The 27,613-nt window shown below is 42.4% G+C and overlaps 1 protein-coding gene across 1 annotated transcript; it reads right to left on the reverse strand.

Annotated features, from left to right (window-relative positions):
• Positions 1-4,889: 4,889 nt before the first annotated feature.
• Positions 4,890-26,406, reverse strand: LOC146817403 (nuclear receptor subfamily 0 group B member 2-like). The gene is made up of 2 exons (XM_085611010.1): positions 25,607-26,406; positions 4,890-6,569 (listed from the first exon to the last, which is right to left on the reverse strand). The coding sequence occupies exons 1-2, from the start codon at positions 26,226-26,228 to the stop codon at positions 6,328-6,330; spliced, it is 864 nt and encodes a 287-aa protein (XP_085467136.1). The 5' UTR covers positions 26,229-26,406; the 3' UTR covers positions 4,890-6,327.
• Positions 26,407-27,613: the final 1,207 nt, after the last annotated feature.

The following is a 27,613-nucleotide window of genomic DNA, read 5'->3' on the forward strand; positions in this document are numbered from 1 at the left end:
TCCATAAAGTCTTCTACTTGAGTAAACCTGATAACCTTGCTTCTAAACCTACTGGCTTGGGTGGTGCCCTCACTACTAGAAACCCATATCGGCCAATCTGTAAATCCAAACGTCTCACAAAGAAAGCGCTCCCAGAAAACTTGCTTTCAATATGGACCAATGATCTCTTTGAAATATATTTAAATATTGAGGGTTTCATGTGCTTTCATTGTGTGAGGGGTTTCACTGAATTGCATATGTAGTGCTTTTAATCATTTTTGATTGGTTTGAGCTAAAAACAAGAAAAATTGTTTTGAGATATCTAAATTGTGCAGCAATTGGCGTTGTATGTAGTAAATCTCACAAAGCTCTAATTATGCAAAAACCACTGCAAAATAGTATATTTTCAGTGGTCCTGCTTGTAATGTAGAGCTGCACTTTCTTTCTGATTCTAAACAGAATTCAAAATTATTGCTAGGGGAAAGCGAACAGTAAATCAATTTTTCTTACCAATTTATGTTTCACATTCAGCTACTTTGGCCTTTGCATACGAATGGAATATTAAATCCAGCAATCACTTCATATAAAAATAACAAGCAGTTAAACAGCATCAGTGAGAAGGATGGTGCAGACCGGAACACCAACACCAAAATTAGAATTGCTAATGGGAGCATCAGTATGGGTTAAAAAACATGGCAATCTATATTTTTATTTAAAAAAAAACCAAGGCAATGCACTAGATTCATTGATATGTAAAAACACATCTTTACAACGCCACCTACTGGTGCAGTACCTTGGTCGATTAGTCACTGGGTAGTGAGAAAAAAAGCTAGTAACAGAGATGCCGAGAATACCACAACTCCCTGTGAGGTACAGAGAAGCCGTTATTGCTTCTGTTGAGGTAAAATAATTCTGGGTGGGTATGTCCGTACAGCTGAAGAACTTAGCAAGGCTAATATTAAGGAGGAAACTTATAGAATCCACTTAATGTTAGAGTGCTTTTTTTAGGTCTCAGCTACAGACAACTTTAGCTGCCTGCTGCACAGATATACTGTTTCCTACATACATCGAGTGGGCTTTGGGTCAGCACCTTGCTCGTGATTGAATGGCTTTGTTGGCTATCTTAGTTGTCTTCTCTTGATTTGATGGCTTTCCTCCTTATTCTTCTGTTTGTCCCATCCAGGGTGACTGTGGTCTGACAGTGTTCTGTTTGGTTGACTTGTATTCTTCCTCTGCTGACTTTGCCTGCATTCAAGGAACTACTTTTTCATTTTTTTAAGCACTGCATGGGAGTTGCATTTTCCTTCTTTCTCTTCCCTGTGTGCTTCATCCCATTGCACTTCCCCCTCTGTCAGTGTTGATTTCCATTCTGCCCTACCCTGATCAGCCATTGCTTCTCCTTCCTTGCTTTTTTAAAAATTTGATATTCCCATCTTCTCTGTTGCTACCCTTGCTTTTGTCTTTCAGTGGCATAAATACCTCCCCCCACGGAAGTCCACTTTACCATTAGTGCCCCACCCCTCTTCTTTGAGTCTGTTTCTATAATTTGTTTGTTTGGAGGGACTGGAAGCTGCACATTTCTGTCTGACTTCTCCTTTCTTAAAATGTGATTTCGGGTACATTTTTTTCAATTTACTGCTTCAAGATTGGAACTATAAATGTAAAAAAAATGGTGGCCATGTGATCATGTATATGTGCATGCGTCATAACACATTATGGCTATTGTACAATAAGTTTCATTTGAACGGAAACCCATTCCAAGATTTCCAGGCCTGTGTGCACATCCATTGTAAAGCATGTGTTTGCATGCAGTCCAAACCAATACTGGCAATGCCAAAAGCTTGGCTATTTAAAGCTTGTATTTTATAAGTTTGTATATAGAGGAATCCAGAGCCTGAGCTGGGTGGCAGTGTGCTTTACAGAGATACTCATCAGCAGTGAAGTGTGACACAGATAAAGAGGTTGAGAGGGATAAACACAACTCTCAAAGTGATATAAAAGCCAGGTGCATAACACAGGCCCCTACAGCACAGGGGGCACCCAACCATTCAGGGGCCTGCCAACCTGTCAGAGGGCCTGATTCTGCCCAGGGCCAAAGAATATCTGTGTGATATAGACGACTGAGGGGCCCCTGTTCACATTCTGCAGGAGGCGCCGCCATTTTACGCTACACCAATGACAAAATAATTTGTTATAGGCGTACGTTTTCTAGTCTTAGAACTTGGCAGTATAAAACAATAAGATTTACAATGAAACTAACAACATACAAGTAAGTGATCAAGTGTGGTGATAAGAAAGAGTGTGGCCATTTGGACTTAATTTGAGCTCGTTTAGAGAAGTGGTAAGGTGATTGTGGGTTGGGCGTGAGTTCAAAATTTTAGGAGAGCTGCCAGCGAAAGAACTTTTCTCTTATCTCGCACTTGGATATTTCAAGACAGATGGTAGATTTGCTTGTTAATGGGAGTTCATTTCAGAAATGAACAGCTTGTGTGACAGGTTTCCAAGGATACCCACTTGTTGTGCCTTAAACGTGAGACAGGCATTATTGTTTGGGCTGTGAGCATCAATGGGTAGCCAGCATAGGTAGGCTGAGATTTGTGAGATATAGTTACATTTTATAACTCCTAATATCTGCCACGCAGTAAACTGAAGTACAGCTTTGATGAGTGAAAATTGGTTCTTGGTGCCTGTGAGTAGCATATTCCCATTTGCCATCCTCAAGACGACCATTGCTTGCACTATAGACTTTAATTCTTGTCTGGACAGAAAGTGACTGACATTTCTTATGACTCTGATCAGTGCAGATTAGAATAGCTCACACATTACTTGAGGGAGAGGAATTCATATTTTTGCGCATTGCTCATCAGTTGTGAGATCTTATTCCAGAGATGCAGGAGGTCAGACTATACCGGCTATCTTTACAGTTTGTTCTCAAGTATATCTCAATGTTGACTGGGTATTGGTCAAACAGCACTCCATACTTATGCAGCCTACCAAGTGCCTCTGTATAAAGGTTGAAGAGAATCAGAGCTGGGATCAATCTTTGAGGTACTCTGAAAGATGGAGTTTGACACGTTGGAATCTATTTAATGTCTAGAATGTAAACCACTTAAGAATGCCATTAGTTTATGTACGCCGGAGAGAAGTATGTCATACTCAATCATGTGAAAAAAACGTAGAAAAGATGAAGTAGAACTCGCCAGTAGGTACTTCAAAGCTCTCATTGCCTATTCTGAGGAGGACCGTTTCTACAAAAGCCGGGTCTATAACCTAACTGGAAAAAGATCAAGATGTTGATGATTGAAGACGCAGTTCTTGCGATGCCAGTCAACATATTTCTCAAGATTTTTTGCAGAGCATCTACAGCCTATGTCGGGTCTTACAGTCTCTTGTGTGTGTCAGTCTTTGAACTTTGCTTTTATTAATTTTTTAATACAAGTATGGAATTGAAAATAAATAATGGGGGTGCAAATGGTTAGACTGATCCACAGGGAAAGGACCTGAGGTTTGTACATTTTCAGTTGAGCTATAAATGAGAGGAGATAATATTTCCGTGATGACTTTGTGAGTTTCACATCGTCCTTCTAGAGGTCGTCCGAAACACATGAAAATCAGTCAAGGTTCAATGGGCCTGAAGAATTGTCAGTGATACAATTTCTTATTTTCCACGCCCTTTGATAGACGGCTGCAACTATTTTTGTGGTTCTTATTTCTTGTTTCCCAAAGTGAACAAGATTGTCTTCTTTGGCCCTCAATGCTGGATGTGTTATTTGTTGGTCAGGAAGTTCTTCCTAGAATCAATGCACCATGGACAGGCAAAACATTTCAGCTACTTTTTCCTCTCTCCCAGAACGTTAGCATTTGTCCGGGAACTGTGTCCACCATGTATTCAGATTACTCCTCATTTAAGGCACATTTGATTGTTTACTTAACGTAACATTTTACATTTTTAGACTATCTGGATATCATGAACTTAATGGAAACTTTCTGTTTAAACACTTATCCCTGGATTTTGATAACACCTTTCTGAAATTAACCAAATGAAAACAGTATCTCTTAAATTCATATATAATGCATATAATCTCCATGAAATATAAAACACTTTTTAAGAGGTGAAACTGCATTTTTATCGTGTTGCGCTTTACCTCCAAAAATAAGATTCAAAGTGTATGTAAGTGCTGGAGATCCTTTGTTTTAAAAACTTGAAACAATTTTTTTAACATTGCTACATAAACAGTGTTGTAGAACGGAATTGACCATATATAAAGTCTCTGCTGTTCACTTTGACATTTTGGATCCAATTCCACAAACTTTATGAGCCACTAAGTTCACCTTAGGGGTGTAGAAAACATATCTACGGGTGTAATTCCTTAGATCCTGAAGATTTGTACACCTGCACATGCAACTTCCAGATGAGGAAAACCTGCAAGCATGGTGGATTTTCTCTACTATTACCCAGGGGGTTGGCAATGGGACATGTATGAAACCCCCACAAACTGGTAAGTTTGCATGCCTTAGCAGATGCATTGTCTTCCCCCACCACCTAGGAAACAGTTGTAAATATACTCCACCAAATTCTGAAAGGACACACCATCTAAATTCTACAACAATACGCGCAGAGACTTTTCTATGCAGACAGAAAAAAAAGAAAAAGATTGCTTCATGTACTCGTGTGGGATTCTGGAGGATTTTCCAACCTGTGAGCCATCTGAAAGAGTGAGGACTGAGGAGGAATGCTCCTGGAAATGTGTAACATGCATACATTCCCACGACTATTCCTATGGATTTTTGTATATCTCCACACAGACATATATCTACTTAAGAGGTAGTAGAGAATCTACGAGTGGATTTCTGACTTTTTAAAATAAATTTGTGAACGGACAAATTTTAAAATAGCCAGACAAGTAGTACTAAAAACGGAAATACCTGTTTTATTATTTTATCCGGTCACACAGCAATAAAAAATCAATTTAGAAACGTTAATCGAAACGTTAGGAGTTCAACATTAGAGCATTGTAAAACTTGAATTGAAATATTTGGAGCTGGAAGGTGAAGTGAGATTCCATTTGGCCCTTTCCAATAGCCAGTCACTCAGAACCCAGAGGTGAAAAACATCCCGTAATTCACTTTTTACCCCTCTAAAATGTTATATTATGTATGGACCTCAAAGTCATTTGCCCCTGCTTTCCACTGCTACTCAAGGGCAGTGTAATAGGGTAGATATACATATCATGGCCTATATTATTTATATGAAATAGTTGTTTTGGGGCGTGTGTGTTGTGTGAGAAGGGAGAGATGTGTGCTGAGGAGCGATTTCCATGTGAAGTATGTCTGTGAAAAGGAGCGTCACTGACGGGGGTCTGTGTGAGGAGCGCTTTCTGTGTTAGAGACTCTGTGGGGGAGATGTGCATGAGGACTGGTGTCTGCCTGAGCATGCCATCGTGAAAGAGGGGTGTTTGAGTGAGGGGATATCTGGTAGTGGTGGCCTGCGAGGAAGAGTTTTATGTATGGAGGGAGAGTGGAGTTATCCGTGAAGTGGTGTTTGTGTGAAGAGGCATGTCACTGCGAGGAGACGTGATGTTGCTGTTGTGTGATAGGGTGTGTGAGAAACGTGCGGGACAAGATGAATACGAGTGAAGTGGGCTGCTGGTGAGGGGTAAATTTGAGTGACGATGACCCTGGGGGTTTAATGAATTGTAAGTATTTGCTATGCTACTTACTAAAATCATCTGAGTTGAACTTACAATTGGAAAGGTTTCAAATTTGCAAAGCCCGATTTTCCCTCCACGTCGCCAAAGAAAATAGATGAAAGTGTTCCTTGAAAGATCAAATGGAGACATTGCAGCGGTTCACTTCAGGCAGCGCTATGTACTTATAGGAGCCCTGTCTGCATTGCTATAGCAATAGAGCCATGTCCATAGTGTATGCCATACATCGCATTGGTGTGGCCTGCTGTCAGGAAGGGTACAGAGGCTTGATAGCACTACCCTCAAACCATAATTGTCACACACATCAACAACGAATCCTCCTTGGCCAGCAGCAGGAAGAATGCAATCACCAGCGTGTTTAGATCTGTCTCGCCAGAGAGCGCCACTTGCCTCAAAACACAAACCAACTCTGACTTTCGAGCAGTACGTATTATTTCCTATGCGTTCGAGTCTTCATTACCACCATCAGCTATAAAAATAAAATAAATAGGAGCTTTCTTAGATGCAATAAGCTTAAAGTCTTTGCTTGTTGAGGTCTCAGTCATTTTTTTGTACTGGGCCTGCTTTTTCCCCTCTCCATTGCTAGAACCTGCTATTCCCAAAAGACCACTCGGAAGTCCCATGCCGCCCAGTCGCTGCTTCATTTAGGACATAGAGTTTCCAAGAGCACTTCTTCAACATTAGCGTCCAGCGAGACTGGTCGAAAGAAGAGTTCGGTGATTGTCCCAGCAGAGACGGCTTTCAAGATGGCCAGTGACCCCAGGATCCACGTCAGTCGGACCTGACTGCTACTGTTGACCGGTGAGCTAAACTCCATCAGCGTGTACTGGGCTTCTTGCTGCAGGGTCTGGACGAAACGGGGAAACCGAAGGCCGCACACCTCTGCAACAACAATAAGCAACCATTTTTAAAACATAAAACATTTACTTTTTTATAGACAAGACATTGCACTACAGAGAACAAATTGTGCAAGTCTATACTCATTCCTGTCCCCATACAAGAAGGTGTGGTTGAGTTAAATGTCTGTCTCTAGGGCCTTTTGTCACCTCAAGGGCACAAGAATGAATCCTGGTACGCTATCTCAGCAATCCATCCTTTTAGAGCTGGTGAACTGAGTACTGTTAAGTTGGGGAAAGTAACACCTGTTATTAACAATGCTAACAGACTATATAAACTTTTGCTGGAAGCACCATATAAACATTATTATCATGCGCCTCTAATACCTATGGGTGAAAGGTCCCCTGCCATACATTATAATGAATGAAGCCGAAAGCCGAGTTCCTTTATGGTTTTGTAGCTCCGAGGTGACCAGCAATATCCTTATGTACAGCTGGGGGTACTTTATTCCTTATAATAAATGGTCATCACCTTTCCTACAAACCAATTAAATCCTTGGGGCCCGTTTCACATAACTAACTTAAGACAAAATCCTAAATTTACTACCATTTTGGTATTCACAGAAGGCACTTACTCATTTTGGTATTCACAGAAGGCACTTACTCATTTCGGTATTCACAGAAGTTAGGAGTCCTAACTTTAGGACTCCTAAATGCCTTCTGTGAATACCGAAAGTCTTAAAATTAGGATTTTTCTCAGTTTAGTAGTAGTATAGTTAGGACTCCTAACTTTAGGACTCCTAAATGCCTTCTGTGAATACCGAAAGTCTTAAAATTAGGATTTTTCTCAATTTAGTAGTCCTAAATTTAGGACTCCTAACTTTAGGACTCCTAAATGCCTTCTGTGAATACCGAAAGTCTTAAAATTAGGATTTTTCTCAATTTAGTAGTCCTAAATTTAGATTTAGGACTACTAAATTGAGAAAAATCCTAATTTTAAGACTTTCGGTATTCACAGAAGGCATTTAGGAGTCCTAAAGTTAGGACTCCTAACTTCTGTGAATACCGAAATGAGTTAGTGCCTTCTGTGAATACCAAAATGGTAGTAAGTTTAGGATTTTGTCTTAAGTTAGTTCTGTGAATCGGGCCCTTGGTGCGTAGCCCCTTCACAGGGATGGATTAAGTCCTTTAGAGGCCCTAACCCCTTAAAGATGTTGGTGCCTCCATATATATCTAATTCAGAATACAAACAACAATAAACTGAAAAATAAAATAAATTTTTTCGACATGAAGCAAAAGTTACGGTAAGATGGAAAATAATGTTTATTTTTGTATACTTCTGCTTTATTGATAAAGTACATGGTAAATCCGTCAATGGAAAATTTCTGTGGTGTCCCCCTTCCCTTGATGCCCTAAGCAAGTGCTTTTTTTGCTTAGTGGTTAATCAAGCCCTGCCGCTTCATATGAAAGAGAGAGCATGTTTGCAAACATGAATAATTAAAACCTCTTGTGTAAAATTAAACACCTCAAAAAAGCTGTTAAAAATGTGTTGCAAAAAGATACAAGTAGCTCGGAATGTGTAGAAGCATAGAGAAAGATTCTATATTTTCTATAATTACCTAAGAAGTGCAAAATGTAAACGTTGCCATAAATATTTCCTTTCTGCTTGTCACAGTACAGCTAGAAATACAGAGCAGAAAAAAAACATTTCTATTTTTTAAACAGCTGCTTTAGTTATTCTCTGTGACCTGGCCTGCCTTTCCCCTTGGCTGCTGGCTCTGGCAGCAGGCATTGTGATGTCAGAATTCAACTATAATAAGTTAATACAGTTGAGCTGCTTTATAATTTCTTTTTAACAGGCGATTGGCTGCATCACAAGTCACATGTTATAAAGAAATTAGAGACAGGTTTGTGTACAGGGATTGCAGAATTCCATGCATTATATACAGAATTACAGATGGTTATTCTGAGTAAAGCCAAATAGACAACAAGAGCATAATTCGAGTTGCCTATGATGTCACTCAGAACCCAGAAGTGAAAATCATTCCGTGATTCACATTTTACCCATTTAAAATGTTATATTATGTACGGTCCTCAAAGCCATCTGCTCCTGCTTTCAACTGCTACTCAAGGGCAGTGTCATAGGATAAATATACATATCATGGCCTCTGTTATCTATCCCTGTCTCAAAGGAGGACAACAACAAAACCCCTTTACCTGCCGCCCTTGACCCAAACCCCCCGCCTTCCCTGTCTTCCTTCACCCTCCTGCAGTTGTGCTTCCTGCTTTCAGTTAGAGCAGCCAGCAGAGCTGCGCTGACTGACTCTCAAAGAGACCTGGCAGCCTGGCCTGTATGACATATCAACAGTGGGCAACGAGTTTTGTTATCAATTGTTTCTACACCATACCAATGAGTTATCAGATTTAGAAACAGAAATAAACGCTAGTGGCTCACATAAAATAGTTATAATTCTCAAGACTGCCTTGATATTGGAGGAGTGTTAATGGATTCTGATTCTATGTTCAAATTTAAATTTAAAAAAATGTAAGTTAGCACTTGCATCCACAGGTATTTACCATTCGTTATGTTTTTAACACGTGGCATGACACTAACCCAGGCATAAATAGCTATTTGATGCATTCTGCTGTTAAGACAGCTTAGAAGTTCAATGTTTTTTTGCTGAACTTTTTATGTAACTTCAGGTTCCTAAATTCATACTCTGGCAGGGTTCTCTCGTCTTGAGTGCAAAAATAAGAGTACCATGATGCTGGGTGGAAACACCTTCATAAACACAAATATTCGACTGAAAACCTAGTCCAATCTAACCCATAAATGGCAAACAGCAAAGGGCAAATGAATTCTGCACGTGGAAAGGTCTGAGTCTGACGCATTACCCTTCTTCTGGCCCTCAAGCCTGAGTTCAAGCTCTTATGACCAAACAACCTTTCAAGAGAATGAAACACAGAGGCAAATCACATGGTGTGGAGGTCCCTAGATTGTGGAACTTTCTAAACCCAGACTTGAGATCTCAACCCAATACGTGCACTTCAGAAATTCTTTGAAAATGTAGGGGCATATCATCAAGCGGCAGCGATATTTATCGCTGGCCGCCTTTAATGTGCACATTCCTAACGCCGTCTATCGCCGGATTCTATCACCCGGTTAGCACACTATTACCAACGTGCATCGCCGAGGCGATAGAAATCCCGGCAGTAGCGGCGGAAAGCGGCAATATCGCAGGAATTCCAGGGATAAAAAACCGCGTTAGGGGAAACATTGTAGATATGGAGATGTGGACTTAGTTTAACAATCCACCTCCCATGATATATATGCCTAAGTAGGAAAAATAGCAGGTGTAAGAAACCATCGATATACCCGGTTAGCGCTACTTTTTATGTCGCTAGACGGCTTAGCGATTTCATTGTTAATAGGGGGAAGCCGTGTTAGCAATTATTTTCGCTGGATTCCAGACAGGAACGCCTACCTCGCATCTCATTAGCGATGCGAGGCAAGGCGCAAAGGAAATGGGCGTTAAGACATTGATTCACGCGTTAGCGTGTCCATGCTGATAGGGCGTTAAAATTATTGCTGCTTTTCGCCCAAAAACGGACGCTAAAGCGGCGATAATTTTAACGCGGGGGCTTGTTGATGTGCCCCGTAGCTATTTGAATGTGCTTTCAACTAGACCCGATCAGAGCACAGGTGCTAGAAATAGAGGTGTGGGGGGTGGGAGTGGTGAAGTTCGGAAGATGAAGGAGAAATCAAGATGCATTTAAATGTTGTGGTTTATCTTGTCACATTTGCTGTGCATTTAAAAATAGAGGTCAAATGTCTGACTCTGTTTTCTGAAAAATTGCTGCTTAGTCTTATAACCTGGAGATTGATGTTTAGTTCTGTTTTATAAAGTGAACAATCTGATAACCGTGCTGAGGTACTGAGAGTGGAAGGAAAGGCTGAAGGTTGTCAGTTTTTTCCTAACACACTACAAAATGCAAATACCTGCCAATAAACTGTACTAATATTTCACACAGGCACTCTTGCAGCATGGCACAAGGGTGCCTGCGTTGGGGCATGGCAGCCCATTCTGCGCCAGCACAGGAGAAAAGGACAGGAATGCATTGTATCTTATAGATATGATGCATTCCTGCCCTTTTGGTTTGACGTAGGGCAGTGCAGCAAGATTCCTTACTGCCCTAAGCCAAAACCTCATAAATAAGGCCCCATGTTTTGCTAACATATTTGCGACAGTGTATTCCAAAATGCACGACTGACTACATACCACCCCTTTACTGCTCTCCTATTGAATGAGCGTGGCACATTTGCATGACCTTCAAAACAAACAAAAAGAAAAAGTCTAAATCCTTCACTCTTCTATCCCTCCACTATCCTTTTCAATCAAAATAACAGACTAACATGTCCACTTCTCAAATTTCACATTTCATTATACTAATTCACCATAAATCCTTTATGGATTCCAGAGTAGCATGCTACTTGTCGAAAAAGCACTTCAACACCTCATCAGGGGTAACAAGTGCTATATAAATGCCATTTTTTCCCTCTTCTACCCCTCCCCTACCATTCTCAATCCAAATAACTGACTAACATATGTGGATGATATACATTATGAAATAGACAAAACCGATAGAGAAGTTATGTTTGTTTGGGGGGGGGATTTTAATTGTAAACTCTGCACTAAAGGTAAACAGGGTTTATGCGGTTTAACTATCGAACAGGAAACAAATTCAACTCATTTCGAACATTCTCTGATTGGGGATTTACTAAATGACATATTGTTTATGTATGACTTAGGCTTTGTAAATGAAATTGCTCAGACGCCCTCCATCTTTGTGCCAACTTTTGTTGGTAGAGGAGCACTGTCTATTATTGCCTCTAATAGTTGTCGCCATAAAATTATTAAGTCCAATATTATAGACCAGCCAGTGAGTGACCACCTGCCTCAGATTATGGAGATTGAAAATCTTTTTTTGGACCAACAAACGGACGCGCCTTCGCTTCATGTAGTTCCGGACGTGGTCCTTGGTAGACAAAACGGGTACAGCTTAAAATGGAATAAGGTGGTCCCGGAAAGGTTTTTAGATAAATTACTGGGTATCTGCTCTACCAGTTTTGCCACATGCTTGGACGACAATTCTAGTCCTGATTCGATAATTGAACATTTTAACTTAATAGCTTCCACCATTAAGGAAGAGCTATGGGTTGTGGCAAATGATAGGGCAAAGGGTAAAAGGAGCTGGTTTGATAACGCTTGCACCAGCTCCTTAACCTCCCTGAAAAGAGCTATTCACCAAGTACCACGTAATACTACTGAAATAAGAATCTGCAGGAAAGCATATAATGAAGCCCTAACAAACAGGAAGATGGTTATAAAAAAGGAGGCCCTGGAAGCGCTATGTGAAGCGTCACAACAGAAGGATGCGTCTGCCTTCTGGAAGGCTGTTAATACCCCTCTTCTCTATGATAACACCAAGGCGCGTATAGAAAATGCCATCACTGAGGAGGATTGGGTCAAGCATTTTTCTTGTCTTTATACACCGCATGATAATCTCCATATTACTGATATTTCTACCGGGGCCCATATAGTGGACAAGGCAGTTAAACTGGTTGTAAACTTGGAGGAAGTCAACTTGGCTTTGAATGCAACGAAGGGTGGCAAGGCTGCAGGGCCTGATGGAATCCCTGCTGACCTGTTTAAAGACAATGTTGAGCTTTGGGGCCCCATGCTTGTGCAATTATTTAATGCAGCACTGGCTAGGGGCCTAAATCCGTCCTGGTTCACCTCCGTGATTGTACCTATCTATAAGAAGGGCGACAGGCAATCCTGCGCCTGCTACAGACCAATTTCCCTATTAGATTCGTCCGTTAAGATCCTTGGGAGAATCATTTTGGTCAGACTGCAAACCTGGGCAGAAGAAAATAAAATAATGAGCGATTTACAATACGGTTTTCAAAAGGGTATTGGAACTCTGGAACAGTGCCTAAACTTAATGATTATACAATCAAAATACCTGAGGATTAAGGGGGAGCACCTGTATCTCACATTCGTCGACCTTTCATCGGCGTTTGATTGCGTCTCCCATGTTAAATTATGGACCATTTTAAGAGAGATAGGCGTGGAAGATTCCATTGTTTGTTTCTTGAAGGATCTTTATTCAGGGGCCTCAGCTTCGGTCCGCTACGGCCGTGAGGGTCAATGCACAAGGACATTTCAGGTTGGCCGGGGCGTTCGCCAGGGCTGCGTCCTGGCACCCTTTTTATTCTTGTTGTATATTAATGGCCTTGAGCGTCATCTTCTGAGTGATCGCGGGGACATTCCTAAGGTTGGGGGGAGGTTTGTCCCCGCGCTCCTGTATGCGGATGACGCGGTTTTAATGGCCCGCACTCCCGTGGCTCTACAAAATTTGATAAAATCTTTTGAGTGCTTTATGTCTAGTCTAGACTTAAAAGTTAATTGCACTAAAACTTTTTCAATGAACTGTGGCACTAAACCTGGTAATCATGCAAAAAGAATGTTTTTAAATAACGTCCTATTGAAATCTACCTCTATCTTCCCATACCTTGGCGTACTGTTCCATGAAACTGGGGTGTGGTCTCACGCGGTAAAGGCTAGAACTCTCTTGTTTCAAAAAACTATAATGGCCCTAATGAATTTTATTAAAAAACTGGGAAAGAAACCAATTAAGGAAATTTTAACTATTTATAAAGCTACATGTACCTCGGTTGCTATGTATGGCTCGGGCCTCTGGGGCCACACTAACATTGATCTACTTCAGAAAGCTGAGAACAGGTTCTTGAGACACGTTTTGAGAGTCCCCCAATGTGTCGCGACCTACATTTGTCATTCTGAACTTGGCCTAAACTATATATCTGATTTGATCAGAATTCAACCTATTCTTTTGTGGCACAGGGTCTGGACAACTGATGAGTGCTCCCTGAATCGAGCCATCCTTCGGGATGTTATAAAACTGGAAAATGTGGACCGTTTAGATTGGCTAAATTACATTAAATTATTTTTTGCCAAAATTGGTCGCCAACACCATTTTGCAGATCCATCCTCAATGGAAGGTTTATCCAGGAACCTTTTGTCCAAGCTATCCCTGGATTACCTTATTGAAAATAGAAGCCAAGAGGAATTGAAGAAAAAATCTGTGTGTCTGCATTTTTCCCTCTTAACGAGCAGTAGTCTGCAGCCATACTTAACTTTGCCGATGTCTAATTATGAACGTTTTATCTTGACTCGTTTTAGATTGTCTATTGTTTTTAGATTATTGTCTTTTCCAGTTATGAATTCTTGGTCACCGAGCTTACCATTATGTCCGTGTGATGACTTTTCATCCCAGTCAGATATTCATATTCTGTTTTTCTGCACCTTTTATACCTTACCACGTAAGACATACATTATTCCACTCCTCAAAGAATGGAAAATTAACAAATGTCGCTTGGCTTTCTTAGAGTTCCAGAGATAATGGACACTGTTCTTACTGTTACCGCAGTTTTAACTTATTTAAAAAACGTTTTTTAACTTAGGAAAACACTGAGTCTAGATGTATTTTAAGTTTACCTTTCTCCCTTTATATTTTCTTGTGTGTGTATTTAAATTGTAATTTAATGCTGTAACTTTCATGGTTTTTGTCTTTAAAACCGAATAAAGTATTCTTGACTTGACTTGACTAACATATCAACCACTCAAATTACTTTCATATTTTACTATACTAATTCAGCACAAATCCTTTATGGGTTCCGGAGTAACGTGCTACTTGCCCAAAAAGCGCTACAACACCCCATCAGGGGTAACAAACGCTATATAAATGCAAACCTTTTTCCCTCTTCTATCCCTCCGCTATCCTTCTCAATCTAAATAACTGCCTAATATCCACCACTCAAATTACTTTCGTATTTCACTATGCTAATTCACCACTAATCCTTTATGGGTTCCGGAGTAGCGTACTACTTGCCAAAAAAGCACTTCAACACCTCATCAGGGGTAACAAGCGCTATCTAAATGCAAACCTTTTTCCCTCTTCTATCCCTCCGCTATCCTTCTCAATCTAAATAACTGCCTAATATCCACCACTCAAATTACTTTCATATTTCACTATACTAATTCAACACTAATCCTTTATGGGTCCTGGAGTAGTGTGCTACTCGCTGAAAAAGTGCTTCGATGCCTTGTAAGGGGTAGTAAGTTCTATATAAATGCAATTACAATACAATACAATTTCCTACACTTGTTCTTTGTGTGACGTGGATATTTTACAATCCCTATGACTTCAGTGAGTGTAACATTGCTGGCCGCACCGCCCCCCCTTCCCCCTCCCCCCACCCCTGGAAATGCCAGCACCACTGGCTCACAGAATAGGGTTTGAAATTGTTGAATGTCCGATTCTGAAACCCACCCTACCGGATGGGTTTTCTAACCTCCATCTCATTTCATTAAACCATGTCTTCGTCAACATTCTGAAGTAACAAAAGGTAAGACATGGCGGTTTGCAAAACCTTCCAATAAATAAACAAGACTGTGTAAAATAGTCATTATTATTTAGTTGGCTGATTTTCTAAGTTCTTTTTTGAAATGTAATGAACTAGTGCTCTGTGTCTGTATGTTTTCTACTACTATTGCATGGCCACAACTCAAGCTTATACCAAGTCACACCAACTCCATTGTCACCTCATGGTTAATTGTCGCTCCATCATAAAGTAGGCTATGACAGGCCTGCTTGAAATGTTCGACTTTCGTTGACGCAGTCCTAACTGACATTGTTTATTTTTCCACCTGTTGCTGTCACCGTTTTAAATGCATCCAGCCTTCTTACTGGTGCTAAATAAGCTTGTTTTTAAAATTTTAAGCCGTGAAAATGTGGGTTAATTTAGAAGTAATAAATAAACGACATGCGTATCCCGCGCCTGAATTTCGAGAACAATTGGTATCGGCTTTTGGTTTTGTGTCTGTGGGTGGCAGGTTTTGAGTATTCTCTGCTGCTGCATTATCTTTACAACTGGATGCACACGTTGCGTTTTAAAAGTACATTTTGTTCACGTGAAGAAAGACTGGGTTTTCAGAAGCACAAACGTGGGGTTATTCATCATCGCCATTCAATTGTTTTGCAATATTTATATTTAAATACATAAGTTCCGAGCAAAATATGCCAGGTTTGACAGAGGCCGTCAATATCAAATATTTATCTTTTCACAGAAATGTCTGAAAAATATTTGAATGGGGAAATTTAAAAAGATAATTTCGTAAGTATTTTTAGAAGAATCCTATGTTTGGTCTTTTTTTCAAAATGCACTGCTAAATGATACATTGTGAGCATAACGTTTCTCTAGTATTTTGAAAAATAGCATAGGTTAAAAAAGATGGGGCTTCTCAACATGTATATTCACAAAACAATATAAACTACTGCGTTTTACAAGCACATTTTTGCTGCATTGAGAAGGAAGGGTGATTTACTTGAATTATTTCCAGTAATGCGCTCACCTTAGCAACACTATAGTAACAGTATGCCTGACACAATCTGCATGACTAACGCGCCCCTCAAAAATCAGCGACAGTAAAGCTGAAAGAGGAATGCTTGGTGCGCCTCTATTTTAGGCTCCGAGGGGCCTATTTATGAGAGGCTTACGCCGCCGGAGCAATTCTGCATGGCTTTGCGTGGCCTCATAGATATGGAGTAAGACACAGCTGTGCAAGTCGCTGCCTTGCCTTGCTCTGCATCACGGCGGCGCTCCATGAGCACTGCAGTGGGTTTTCCCACACAGCACCCATGGATTTTGACGCTGCCCCAGATTTACTTAATTACGTAAACCTGGGGCTGCACAAAAACCTTACACCGCTCCAAAGAAGGCGTAACGAGGAGAAATATTGTTATTTCTCCTCGTTTTTCACTCTTTCCATGTATGCTGGAGGAAAACGTCTCTCGGGGTTGGTTTTGAGCAGGAAGGTGCAATGGAGGCACCGTAGCACCTTTAAATATTATCTACTGGCGGTCGCCAGAAGTTAGTTATAGTTGGGACCTTGTTTCCATAAGAAAAGCGTTTTTTGTTTTGCCAATACCTTTGGTGCCGTCTGATGAATTTATGAACTTTTCAAATTTATTACAGCAGTTGGTTCAGCTGCTGTCTCTAAAGTTTCGGGGGTCATTCATCAAGCAGGAGCCAAGAAAAAGCGGGTATCTCAAAACTCTTTTTCCCTAAGCAATTTCCCATAGGGATTTTGAACATGACTGCAGCCCGAACCGCTGATCGGAATACTGGAAGCCAGTGTAGCTTTTTTCATCAAAGGCTTAGTGTAATAGTGTCTAGGCTGACAGAAGACCGGCCAGGCTGCCTGATTTATAACTAATTGAAACATGTGGTTTACGCCAACAGGGAGTCACAGACAAAGCGCGTTGACATACATAATCAATCCAGGTATCACTAAGGCAATAAGAATTTTGATGACAGCTTCCACTGTGAAGTATCTCCTAATTTTCCTTATTCTCTGAAGTTGGAGAAAGCAGGAGGAAGCCACAGCTCCTATCTGATGTTTTAGGGATAGATCCTCATCAATGAGAATCCCAAGACTGTTCACAGTTTTCTTGGACATGCAAGGGGATCTCATCTCAGGGGCCAGAGGGAGGGATTCTGTTTGTTCTTCATGACCACAACTTAAGTTCTGTCAGAGTTTAACTTCAACTGGTTACTATTCATTCAGTGCCGAATATAAAGCATGGTATTTCGAAAGAATACCTTAGATTCCATGGTAATGTCAATGGTGAAAATCAACTGCATATCATCAGCGTAGTTGTGTTTTCTCCTTTTTCTCCTGAAAGGAATGTATCAGAGGGCGAATATAAGGATTAAACAAATGAGAGGATAAAGAGGATCCCTGAGGTACTCCGCAATTTAGATGAACCTTAGCTGAGCGCAACGGGGGAAGATAGACCGATTGGACCCAGTCTTTAATAAATGAGGCCAACCAATCAAGGGCAGTACCCTGCAATCCTTTGGTGCTGACACGGTCGATCAATATAGCATGGGCGACCATGCCAAAGGCTGTTGAAAGATCTAATAGGATCTGAGCCGGAGTGGTAACGTTATCCGCTTCTTTCCTCATGTCATCCATTACAGCGAAGATGACTGTCTCTGTTGAAGGGGCAGGACGAAAGCCAGCCTGATGGGAGTTGAGGAAGCCAGGCTCCTCCATAAAAGAACAAAGATGTTGGGCAACATGAGTCTCTAATAGTTTCCTAAATAGGGAAGAAAATAAATCAGTCTATAATTCTTTAATATGGTGGGGTCCTACGCAGGTTTTTTTAAAAAGAGGGAGCACGGCAGCCTCCTTAAAAGAATGAAGGACCTTGCCCTGGCTAGAGGATAAATTAGGAAAAGAGATGACTGTATCAGGAAGGCAGGAGAAATGTGTTTTTTGAACATGTGGGTGGCAGATATTATTCAGAGAGCCTGATTTGACTATGGCCATCAACCTAGTAAGATGCTATTTCCTAATAACAGGAAAGGCAAAGAGTGTCATGTAATTTCTGTCTTCCGGTAATGTGGCAATGGTTCATATACTGAATGGGATACTGTCATCTATTACTTTTATTTTCTGAATGAAAAAAGAGTACAAGTCATTACATAGATTTTGAGTGGGAACCACAGGTAGAGTTAGTCTGTCGGGATTAGAAAGTTATCTGACCATCTCAAAGATGAGCTTAGTTTTATTTTTAGAATTGAGAATTTTATTTGAAAAGAAGATAGATTTTGCATGCAGAATAATTTTTTTATATGCTTTTAGTCGTTAGGCGAAAACTTTCAGGCAGGTAGGTATTACGCCATTTCCGGTCTGCCTGCCGGAGTTCCAGTTTTGCAGCTTTCGACTCTGCTGAAAACTATTTGGACGCTTCATGCCAATGGATAAGTTTCGTTTTTCAGAGAGGAGCATGAATATTGCTGGCTCCCATTAGCCAGTCCGATATTACTTCCTCGTAGCCAGTCCGATATTACTTCTTTGTAGACCTCCGTGTTCTTAGTGGGAGTAGGTAAAGAATGAGTCAGTGTGTTTCAAAACAAATTGAGATCTGTACCTTTCCAGTTTTTGGGAGAGAGTATGATGGTCGGAACAAATGCAAGGGGGAACAGTAAGTTTAGCTATGGTTAAACTGGAGGACCCAACCTGATCTAAAGTATGACCTTTAGTGTGAGTTGGTCCAAAAACGTGTTGCTCAAAATTGAAACTGGTTAGTATATCAGTCAGGTCTAAAGACGTTTGAGCACCAATGACCTCATTCGCCCAGTAATTAAAATTACCAAGGAGTAGAATTTTTGTGTGATCAATGGCCAGCGCGAATAGCGACTCACCCAAAAGATGGAGGGGAAGTTCTGCATATATCCCAGAGGTCTGTACATGAGGACAAATAGCAGCGAAGATGTAGGGTAATCAAGTTTGATCACGATAGTGTCCACCATTGGAATCGATATCGGGGTAAGTCTATCAAATATAAGGTGTTTTTGACAATTGCCCCAACCACTCCACCTTTTTTCCCCTGTGACCAATTGGTGTTAAGTAGATACAAATTTTCAGGGAGGGCTTCTAAGATATCTGGCACAGAACTATCCGTCAACCAGTTCTCTATCATAAATAGGATATCTCGAAATTCAGAATTAAGCAAAAGTGAAAATCTCCAGTTGATGCTTTACCAACGACTGCGCGTTAAGCTAAGTGATCTGTATGATGGTTGGTGTTCCACTTGAGAAGTTCAGGCAAGGACTTACTAATAGGCACAAGGATGGCATTGTTATCACTAGTTAAATTGGTGGTTAAAATCTGGTTAAGCGACTAAACCATACGTAAATTCTGATTAAGATTGCATAGATTGTTGTGTTTTAAAAGTGTGGATGACTCTAGTTGATAGCTTTCCAAAAAGACATTTCTGAGATCCCCAAACGAGTAGACCAGCTAGTGACTGGCCCCTGTCCCCAGACGGCAGCGGACGGGTGCAGACGGTCTTGCTGCCAATGTTATAAAGGGCAGGAGCTCTTCTCCACATTCCGCCCACTTAATCTTCAATTGGTTCCTCCCCCCAACCAATGAAAACCACACTCAGCGCGACCCCAGCTGGTGCAATGCGAGTCAACAACAGCATTTTTTAAGAAGAACCGAACTTTAAGAACAATCAAGTAAAACAAGTGCAATTTATACATTTAAAAAGCAAAGTGCAATTGTGGCACTATAACAGACACAAAGCTACCTCTAGCTACCTGTGCGTCCGTGCTGCCGCCAGTGTTATAAAGGGCAGGAGCTCCTACAGACTCCGCCTACCTAATCTTCAATTTGTTCCCCCCAACCAATGAAAAGTGCACTCAGCGCATCCCCAGGCTGTGCAACGCGAGTCAACAGCGTTTTTAAGAAAAATCAGAATTTAAGAACAGTGAGGTAAAACAAGTGCAAGATATGCAGTTAAAAAGTGCAATTGTGGCAATATAACAAGCATGAAGCTGCTTATAGCTACCTAATTATTGTGTTTGCTTATGGCTGGTCCATATCTGATTCTACACAGTCTGCTAAAAATGATGGACTGGAATGCAGCCCAGAGTGATCAGAAGTGACTGAGACTACTTCAAGCATTCCATCCATCTATATGGGCTGTCAGAGTCTCCCTAACTAAGAGGGTTCTGGCTGATGTGGGTCCCAAGCTCATTGAGCCATTGGATTCAAGCCGCACCTCACTGATGAGGCCCAACAACGCTGAAACTTTCCTAGGGTTCTTTGTATTTCTGTTCTAAGAGGGATGTGTGCGCTTCTATTGTAAGAGGACCTGGCCATTGACTTCAGACGGGACTGTCCCTTGCAAGGCGAGGCCAAGACTGGCTGCTCCCTGTATATAAATACTGTTCTGTTCTTTTCTGGGGGTTTGTTTGAAGGGCTGAACATAGGTGTAGAACCTGTCGGGGACTGAAAGGTTACCCCAACCTCCAGATTTCGAAGATTTCGAAGCAGGGCAATGTAGCAGAAAATATCACCCAAAGGATTTTGCAGTGGAAACTGAACGTAAACAGTGTCAGCATCAATGTGGAGCCATGCTGCACATTGCTGAAGCCTCCGTGAAGCGTTGGAAGCGGAGGAACAGTTTTTGTGGGGAATCCAATACCTCTTTGTTTAAGTGTTTTATTGCGGTTATTGAGGTGTTCAGCTTCTCCTAAAATGAGATGCTTTTTTATGTTAATGTTACTGCTGGCTTTCTGACTTCAGAAAAAGAACAATTTAAGGAGAGTCTCAACTGAACAGTGGACATGCCCTTGGGATTGCCTTGGGCTCGGACTTCCTGGACCCCGGGTCCCCCCCAGCAGAAGTGAAGAAGGGGTTGACGCGGGCGCACTGACAGGGGGGGTGGGGGTAGAGAGGGTGGAGGGTTGGGGGTCTAGGGGGGAAGCGTGGGAAGAACGGATTTCTCCTGATAGGTACACTGAGGATTGGGTCCTTTTACTTTTCTCAGTACTTGGCTTCATTGCACTGATTGAAAACTTTAATAAAAATCTTTAAAAAAAATTAATAAATTTAAGGAGAGTCTCAACACTTAATTGACCGAAATGAAATAATTAACAAAAACAAAGAGGTCATGAAGCCCCTTCGGCGTTTGTCCCTTAGGTTATGTCTATTCAAGGAGGGGCTTGGGAATTGCAGTGTGATTTTTGACAGACATGTTCTATCCCTGTGTTTGAGATTCGGTGGTTGTGGGAACACTTTAAATAGAAAAACACATCTTTAAATCTTATGACTGCGCCCATGCACATGCATGAAGGTGTGTTTAGTATCAGTTTTAATCAATCAATCAGGGATAACTGTCATTATTGAACCCCACATGTTAACACTAATTGAATAACTTAACACAAAGCACTGGCCTTTGGCGTTAAACGGAAGGGAGAAGGCTGTAATCCTACAGTCTCTGAACTGCAAAACATGCAGTCCTGAACTCCAATCCCACCTTTCTCCCAAACAGTGTGATCCTTGCCCATCACTTAATTTCGCTATTGTTTTCCTTAACCATGACACGCTGAAGTAATTTAGTACAAGATATGTGCTCTACAACAACCCCACTTATATCTGGTTAACGTAAAATAATCTGGCTTCACATTTAAAAAAAAATAAAGGCTATATAAATAGAGAGCATACCAAACTGAAACATTTTGGGTGCAGGTGGGTGAGCTTCTGAAGGCCTGTATCAAAGGCCTAGCTGTGGCTCAGATCGAGGTCCTCATGGACCCCTAAGCCCAAAACAGGCCGAGCTTTCAAGCTGCCCTGACACCTACGCTCTAACCTCATGAACCAAGAATTAAAGATAAACCATTAACCTTTGATGTAACAGGAGAGAGGAAGAGACATCCATTTAGTGGATAAACTGCACATGTGAAACCAAAAAACTTGGGATCAATCCTGGCTTTGCAGCATGACCTAGGCACCAGTCAATGAATCAAGCAGGGTTGGTGAAGCGCAACTACTCACCAGTGAGGGTCTCAAGGCACTGGGGGCAAGAGGAGGGTGGCTCCATTGAGTGCTGGGGTCATCCGAAGAGCCAGGCCTTGAGGTCCTTCCTGAACAGGGGCAATTTGAGAGATTGCTGAAGGTGGAGGGGGAGGGTGTTCCGGGATTTGGCAGCGAGGTAGGAGAAGGACTTTCCTCCCATTCTAGTCTTGTTGATACCGGGGACGGTGGCCAGAGGGAGCTGGACCGATCAAAGGTGTCTTTTGGGTGCGTGTGAGAGGCGACTGTTCGTGTATGTGGGTCCACTGTTGTGAAGGGTCTTGTATGTGTGAGTGAGGAGTTTGAAGGTTATTCTTCTTTCGACTGGAAGCCAGTGGACATTGCGCAGGTGTTGGGTGATGTGACTGCAACGGGGGATGTTGAGGATCAGTCTGGCTTTGGCTTTCTGGACAGTCTGGAGTTTGCAGAGGAGTTTCTTATTGCTTCCAGCGAAGGGAGCGTTGCCGTAGTCCAGTGTCAGGATTTTTAGGGCCTCCGTTTGTAACAACTTTGAATTTTATTACTCATTTTCTTCTAATTGGAGCTTGCTTAATGGCAAACAATTTTTTCCAAAAGAAGTTCACGTAAAAACAGTTGAAAGATGTGTTTGCAGTAGCCCCTAAAATCCTTATGATGACACTGGGAAAAGAGAGTTAGAGTTGGAGGTAGGCAGAGAGAAGAGAAGTTGAGATATAGAAATAGGCAGACGGGAGCTAGAGAGAGACAATCGAGACCCAACACTCCGCTCTCCCAGATAATTTGTTGGCTCAGTCATGTTTAATTTTTGATAACTCATGGCAAAAGGGGAGAGGATGTGGCCTAACAGCTAGAACAGTCGACCTCAAAGCTGGGGAACTGGGTTCGACTCTCGGCAGGGACGCTCAACATTCTGTGATTCTGGGCAAATCACTTAACCTCTTCTATGCCCATGACGAGATAGTCTCGTCATGGAGCGCGGTTGCGCTGTGCCCATGACGAGACTATCTCGTCATGGACCCCGCCCGCTAATACAATGCCCGGCACAGGAGGGGGAAAGGGCGGGGCACTGAAGGGGTTAATCTCCCCGTGCCTAACAGAAAATGTACAAAATGAATGTGTCCGTCTGTACTGGTGCTCCTGTAAAGCAATCTGGTACCTTTGGGTGTAGTTTGCGCTACATAAAACTCCCCAAAAAACGAAACGTATAGTCTTCAATGCCTTGGGCCATGAATGTCTCATGTTTTAAAAAACATAGCACTTCCAATAAATGTCACTCAATTTAGCAATATAATCATATGTACTTAAGACACAGACGTTTTTAGGTTTTTAGCATATTTTTTCATGACATTTGTTGTTTGATTTACATCTTTTGAGCAGGGTCGGACTGCCCGTTTATGTCACTGGGCATTTCCCCAGTGGGCTGGAGGCCTGGAGCCCTTGGAGGTCGGTTTTTGAGGGCCCAGGGCTGCCGCTGGCACCTCCGTCACTTTCTTCAGCTTCCCCGGATAATTACATCTGGCATAGTTGGTGCTTCGAAAAAAGAGAGAGAAAAAAGACAGAGAGGCAAGAGAAAGATGAGAGGCGAGAGGAGGGAGAGAGAGGAACTGGTTTTAACGGGCTACAAGTACTTCCCAGTACGGCGTGCTTTTCATGGCTCAATTCGGGCTTTGGGTCTTAGAGCCAAGCCAGACTCGGGTTCCGCTCTCCCCAAGACTGTCCTCCCAGGAATATTGTGTCCCTTGAGCCTTTTGTGGTGTGTGAAAAGTCTCAGTCTGGGTCTTGGTGAGCATGGGCCAGAATGCCAAAGCCCTATCTCGATTGACAGCATGTGGAAGTGCTGTTGACATTTTTAGCAAAGCGGCCAATGACTGAATGGGCATAGACTCGAGCGCACCCTCTGACCCTCCTGAGTAGGTGCCATTCACGCTGAAAAGTAGTTGAATGGAGTGTGCGCTGCTGGTGGGTACCACAGTCCACACTGATGTTTATCGTGACCTCCTCACAACCAGTAATTGTTCGCTTTATGTTTTTTTTACTACATCGCGCAAAGCCCGACAGTGCTGCAAAATGTTGGAAAGACACAATTGTGAAAGGAGAATCATATAGGCTTTTCCAAATAACGCACTGGGATGCACTGACTGCTGGTTATATAAAATCGATGCATTGTGCAAAATCGATCACGAAGGAGAAAAGGGGTCTGGCAAACGAGCGTTGGGGCTAAGTAGAAACAACATGAATGTAAAAGCGCAATCCGATCTACTACACGAAATATCCGACTGCCAGCAATTTCAGACCGGCCTCATTCAAGATGGATTTTGGTTGGTTAATCAAATAAATGTCACCAATTCCGCCAACAACAGCGCTGCGAAATAATGATCTGTCATAAGAAAGCGTTACAAAAAATATGAGTGAGAACAGAGACTTGCAGCTAGTGAAGAACACACTGTCGAGAAACATGTTGACGAGCAGAGAGACACATGAGCAACAGAGACTGATACTGGACCAAGAGAAAGGCCAATCAATGCAATTTAAAAGTGGCATTTAGGAGGGCGCAGAAAGCGTATTTTTTATGTTAGTATCTTTGATTGTTTCTGCTTCTTTCGTATTTTGTTTTTTCTGGTACTCGCCCAGTTTTACAAGACATCGAGTCATCAAATGATATTTGTTTGGCCAAGTCTGGGACATTTTGACAACAATTTAAACGGTGTCCGGTGTGGTAAAGAACACAGCGGCCCATCCCCTATTTGAGCATTCATGTTCTTGTGCTGTACTGAAAATATTTAAAGTGCGAATCATAAACTTATCTTGGCGGTTACTCATTTTGTGATTGGTTGAACGAGTCATCCGCAGCAATATAACACATTCATTTACACGCACCAACAAGACGATGGACAGCAGCCTGGTTGTCATTAGCAATCTATGTATCTGCTATGCAGCGCTGCAAATATTTGGCTGCCACAGGCAAGAAGTAGGTAGGGAAGCAAACGCTCCATTTAAAATCATAATGGCTCCTTTTTGGGTTTTACTTTATTTTCATGTGCTTAATGCTAGTGTTAGTTTATATTTGTCTGCCTTATAAAAAGCTCAAACAATCACCCCTTACAATCTTAGCGTGCAGGTTAAAAGCATTCTACATATTTGACTGTACTTTTAATACAACTGAATAATACCCAATTGATCATCCTCCGAAGGCTGAAGGGCTGGATAAGGATGACACGCCTGTGTTGTTGCGGCTGTGCTATACCAGCAGCAGGCGTTTTTACAATTTTACAACTTACACCAACCCAATGATCCACCTGCGCCCAGTATGAGATGTCTGGAGCAATATTTGTTCAGCATAGACTTAGGCCTCATACGTGCTACACTGTGATGTCTACAGTCACATTGCAACATAAGCGTACATTCTAGATACAACATCCTTCTCGTTTTGTGTCAATATATACATTGTATATGAAGCCTATCGAGTGTGTTTGTGTGAGCAAACCCTCTACAGATGCACACCCGATTTCTACATTTCCAGTGCAATTATCTGCTCAGGTTTGCACCTGCGTTGCTTTTGTGCTACAAATATTTCGGGAGCTCCTACCTGGATTAAAGAGAACAATGCCCTTAAGGTATGCGTATTCTTTTGCGCAGATGTCCAAGCTCCACAACTTGCCCATGAAACTCTTCATCCTCTGAACTTCTGCGAACGGCGCGCCAAGAGGGCCAAGCTTCCGTATGTCATCCTCAGTGTCAGATTGGTTCATGAGGATCTGTTTCAGCAAACTGGGTGCCGAAAGGTCTATCGTGTCAAAATCCACCTTCTCCTGAGCCAGTCCCAGGACAAAGAGCGGGGCCCAGCACTGTTGCACCAAGAGCCGCTGGTCCCCCGCTGGCAGCTGGTAGAAAGAGGGCAGGTTCTGGATGAAGGCCGCGGTCTTCAGAAGCACCTCCGAGGCCCGCTTGCAGGTGAGCTCCGGGGACTTAAGGACCACTTGGCGGTTCTCGTGACAGGGGCAGCCCTCCCGAGTCGGAGACCTGCGCTGCTGCTGGTGGTAGCGGAGGGAAGGAGGTCGCCATCTTCCTTCTGACCTTTGCTCCGCGCGAGGTCGCCATCTTCCTTCTGACCTTTGCTCCGCGCTGAGGATACCGAGCAAGATGCTGTCAGGAGGAGCGGCCTTGCACTGACATCTGCCAACGCTCGCATGCCTCCCATCACAGGCCATGTCGCTCCTCGAGCTGCCTGCGCCGTCTGAGCCCCAGCCGGCGCGCAGCACCTGCCTCCCTGCGCCGCGTGTGCGTGCGTCTAGGCCCGCGGGCTGTCCTTGCCAAACCGGTAGGCGCCCTGCGCTTTTTATTACCCGCTCCAAGTTGAACGGCAGCCTGTGACCCTGTGCAGCGAAATCGCCTTGAACTTTATTTGCTCTGGAGTGTTTTCATTCATAACCAAACAAGGCGGGGCCCGCGCGAATCAGCGGCGGTATCTGCAGCCTATGATTATCTGAATGGAAAGGGCTTGTGACTGTCGCCCGCGCGCGCCTGGCGGAACAAAGGGCCCGGGGGGATGTGAAGGTTTTACTATTTGACATCATTGAAATGCTGCAGCTATCTGGGCTCCGAGCGACCAAGGACTCTCTTCTGAGGCTGCCAACAGTCCTCGGTTTACAATTGCGAGTAATGTATCATATTTAGCCTGGCCTTGAGAGAAAAGTCAACAGAAAAATATGTTAATTGCCGAAGCAGCAAACCCCTTGTGATTTCTTTTTTGTTAAAGATAGATGACCTTGTTTATTAGCAAGCATGCTCAGGGACGTCCAGGTTGAAAGTCATATTTGAAACTGTTGTTTGCTCGTCAACATCCTGTACCTCGGGTTGTTTTACGATAAACTGCCCAATTTAAGAGCCCTCGAAGAAATTGCATGTGCATATTTTCGTTAACCCTGGCGATTACCTCGGATTTGTTTAATCTAGTGCCTCCATGGTGCTCTACGGCAATCCCGCAAGCACTATCGACAGACAGAGAGTTGGGGTGGTAGGAAGTCGAGGGCCGCTTCTCTGGGTGGCGTTCTCGATAGGCCATCGCCCCTCAACTCATGCCAGCCAGTGTCATATGCTGCCAGGGGTCTGTGACAGTCCCACTGTGAAGTAAATAAAGCGGGCAAGGTGGCCACATTGTTTATTCCCTTTTTTTAAAAAAAAAATAACATTTGGATATAGATAGCCCTGTCATGCACGTTTTGACAATGAGAAATGTACGTTGAAATGGCTGTATCATTCCCCTCTTCACGTTAATGATTCATTGAGAAAGCCGGTAATTCAAGCTTTTAATGAGTGCATCTGGGCAAGCGGAGAAGGCAGCACGAGGGGAGGCATGTTGACGTAGTTCAAATAGAAGCACACTATGTGATGTTAAATTGTTATATGTAATGCAACATATAGGAAAAGTTGCATGCACATATAATTTCAGTGTTAACGTTTGTAAAGATTGTCATGCGGGCATTCGAGTTTTGTGCATCAAAAGTTGTTTTTATGTTATCTGTAGTAAGGTATTTATGTATAAGTCTATAAAGAACGTGCATTTCTTAATTTTAATTAGAATAAGTATTTTGAA

The sequence above is a fragment of the Triturus cristatus genome, chromosome 6, assembly GCF_964204655.1.
Source record: "Triturus cristatus chromosome 6, aTriCri1.1, whole genome shotgun sequence".
NCBI classification, from domain to species: Eukaryota; Metazoa; Chordata; class Amphibia; order Caudata; family Salamandridae; genus Triturus; species Triturus cristatus.

Excerpts from the sequence above, each read along its gene's own strand:
- LOC146817403 (XM_085611010.1), bottom strand. The coding sequence starts at position 26,228 with ATGGCCTGTGATGGGAGGCATGCGAGCGTTGGCAGATGTCAGTGCAAG. Across the intron at positions 6,570-25,606 it reads CATTGTTCTCTTTAATCCAG|AGGTGTGCGGCCTTCGGTTT; the intron begins GTAGGAGCTCCC and ends TTGTTGTTGCAG.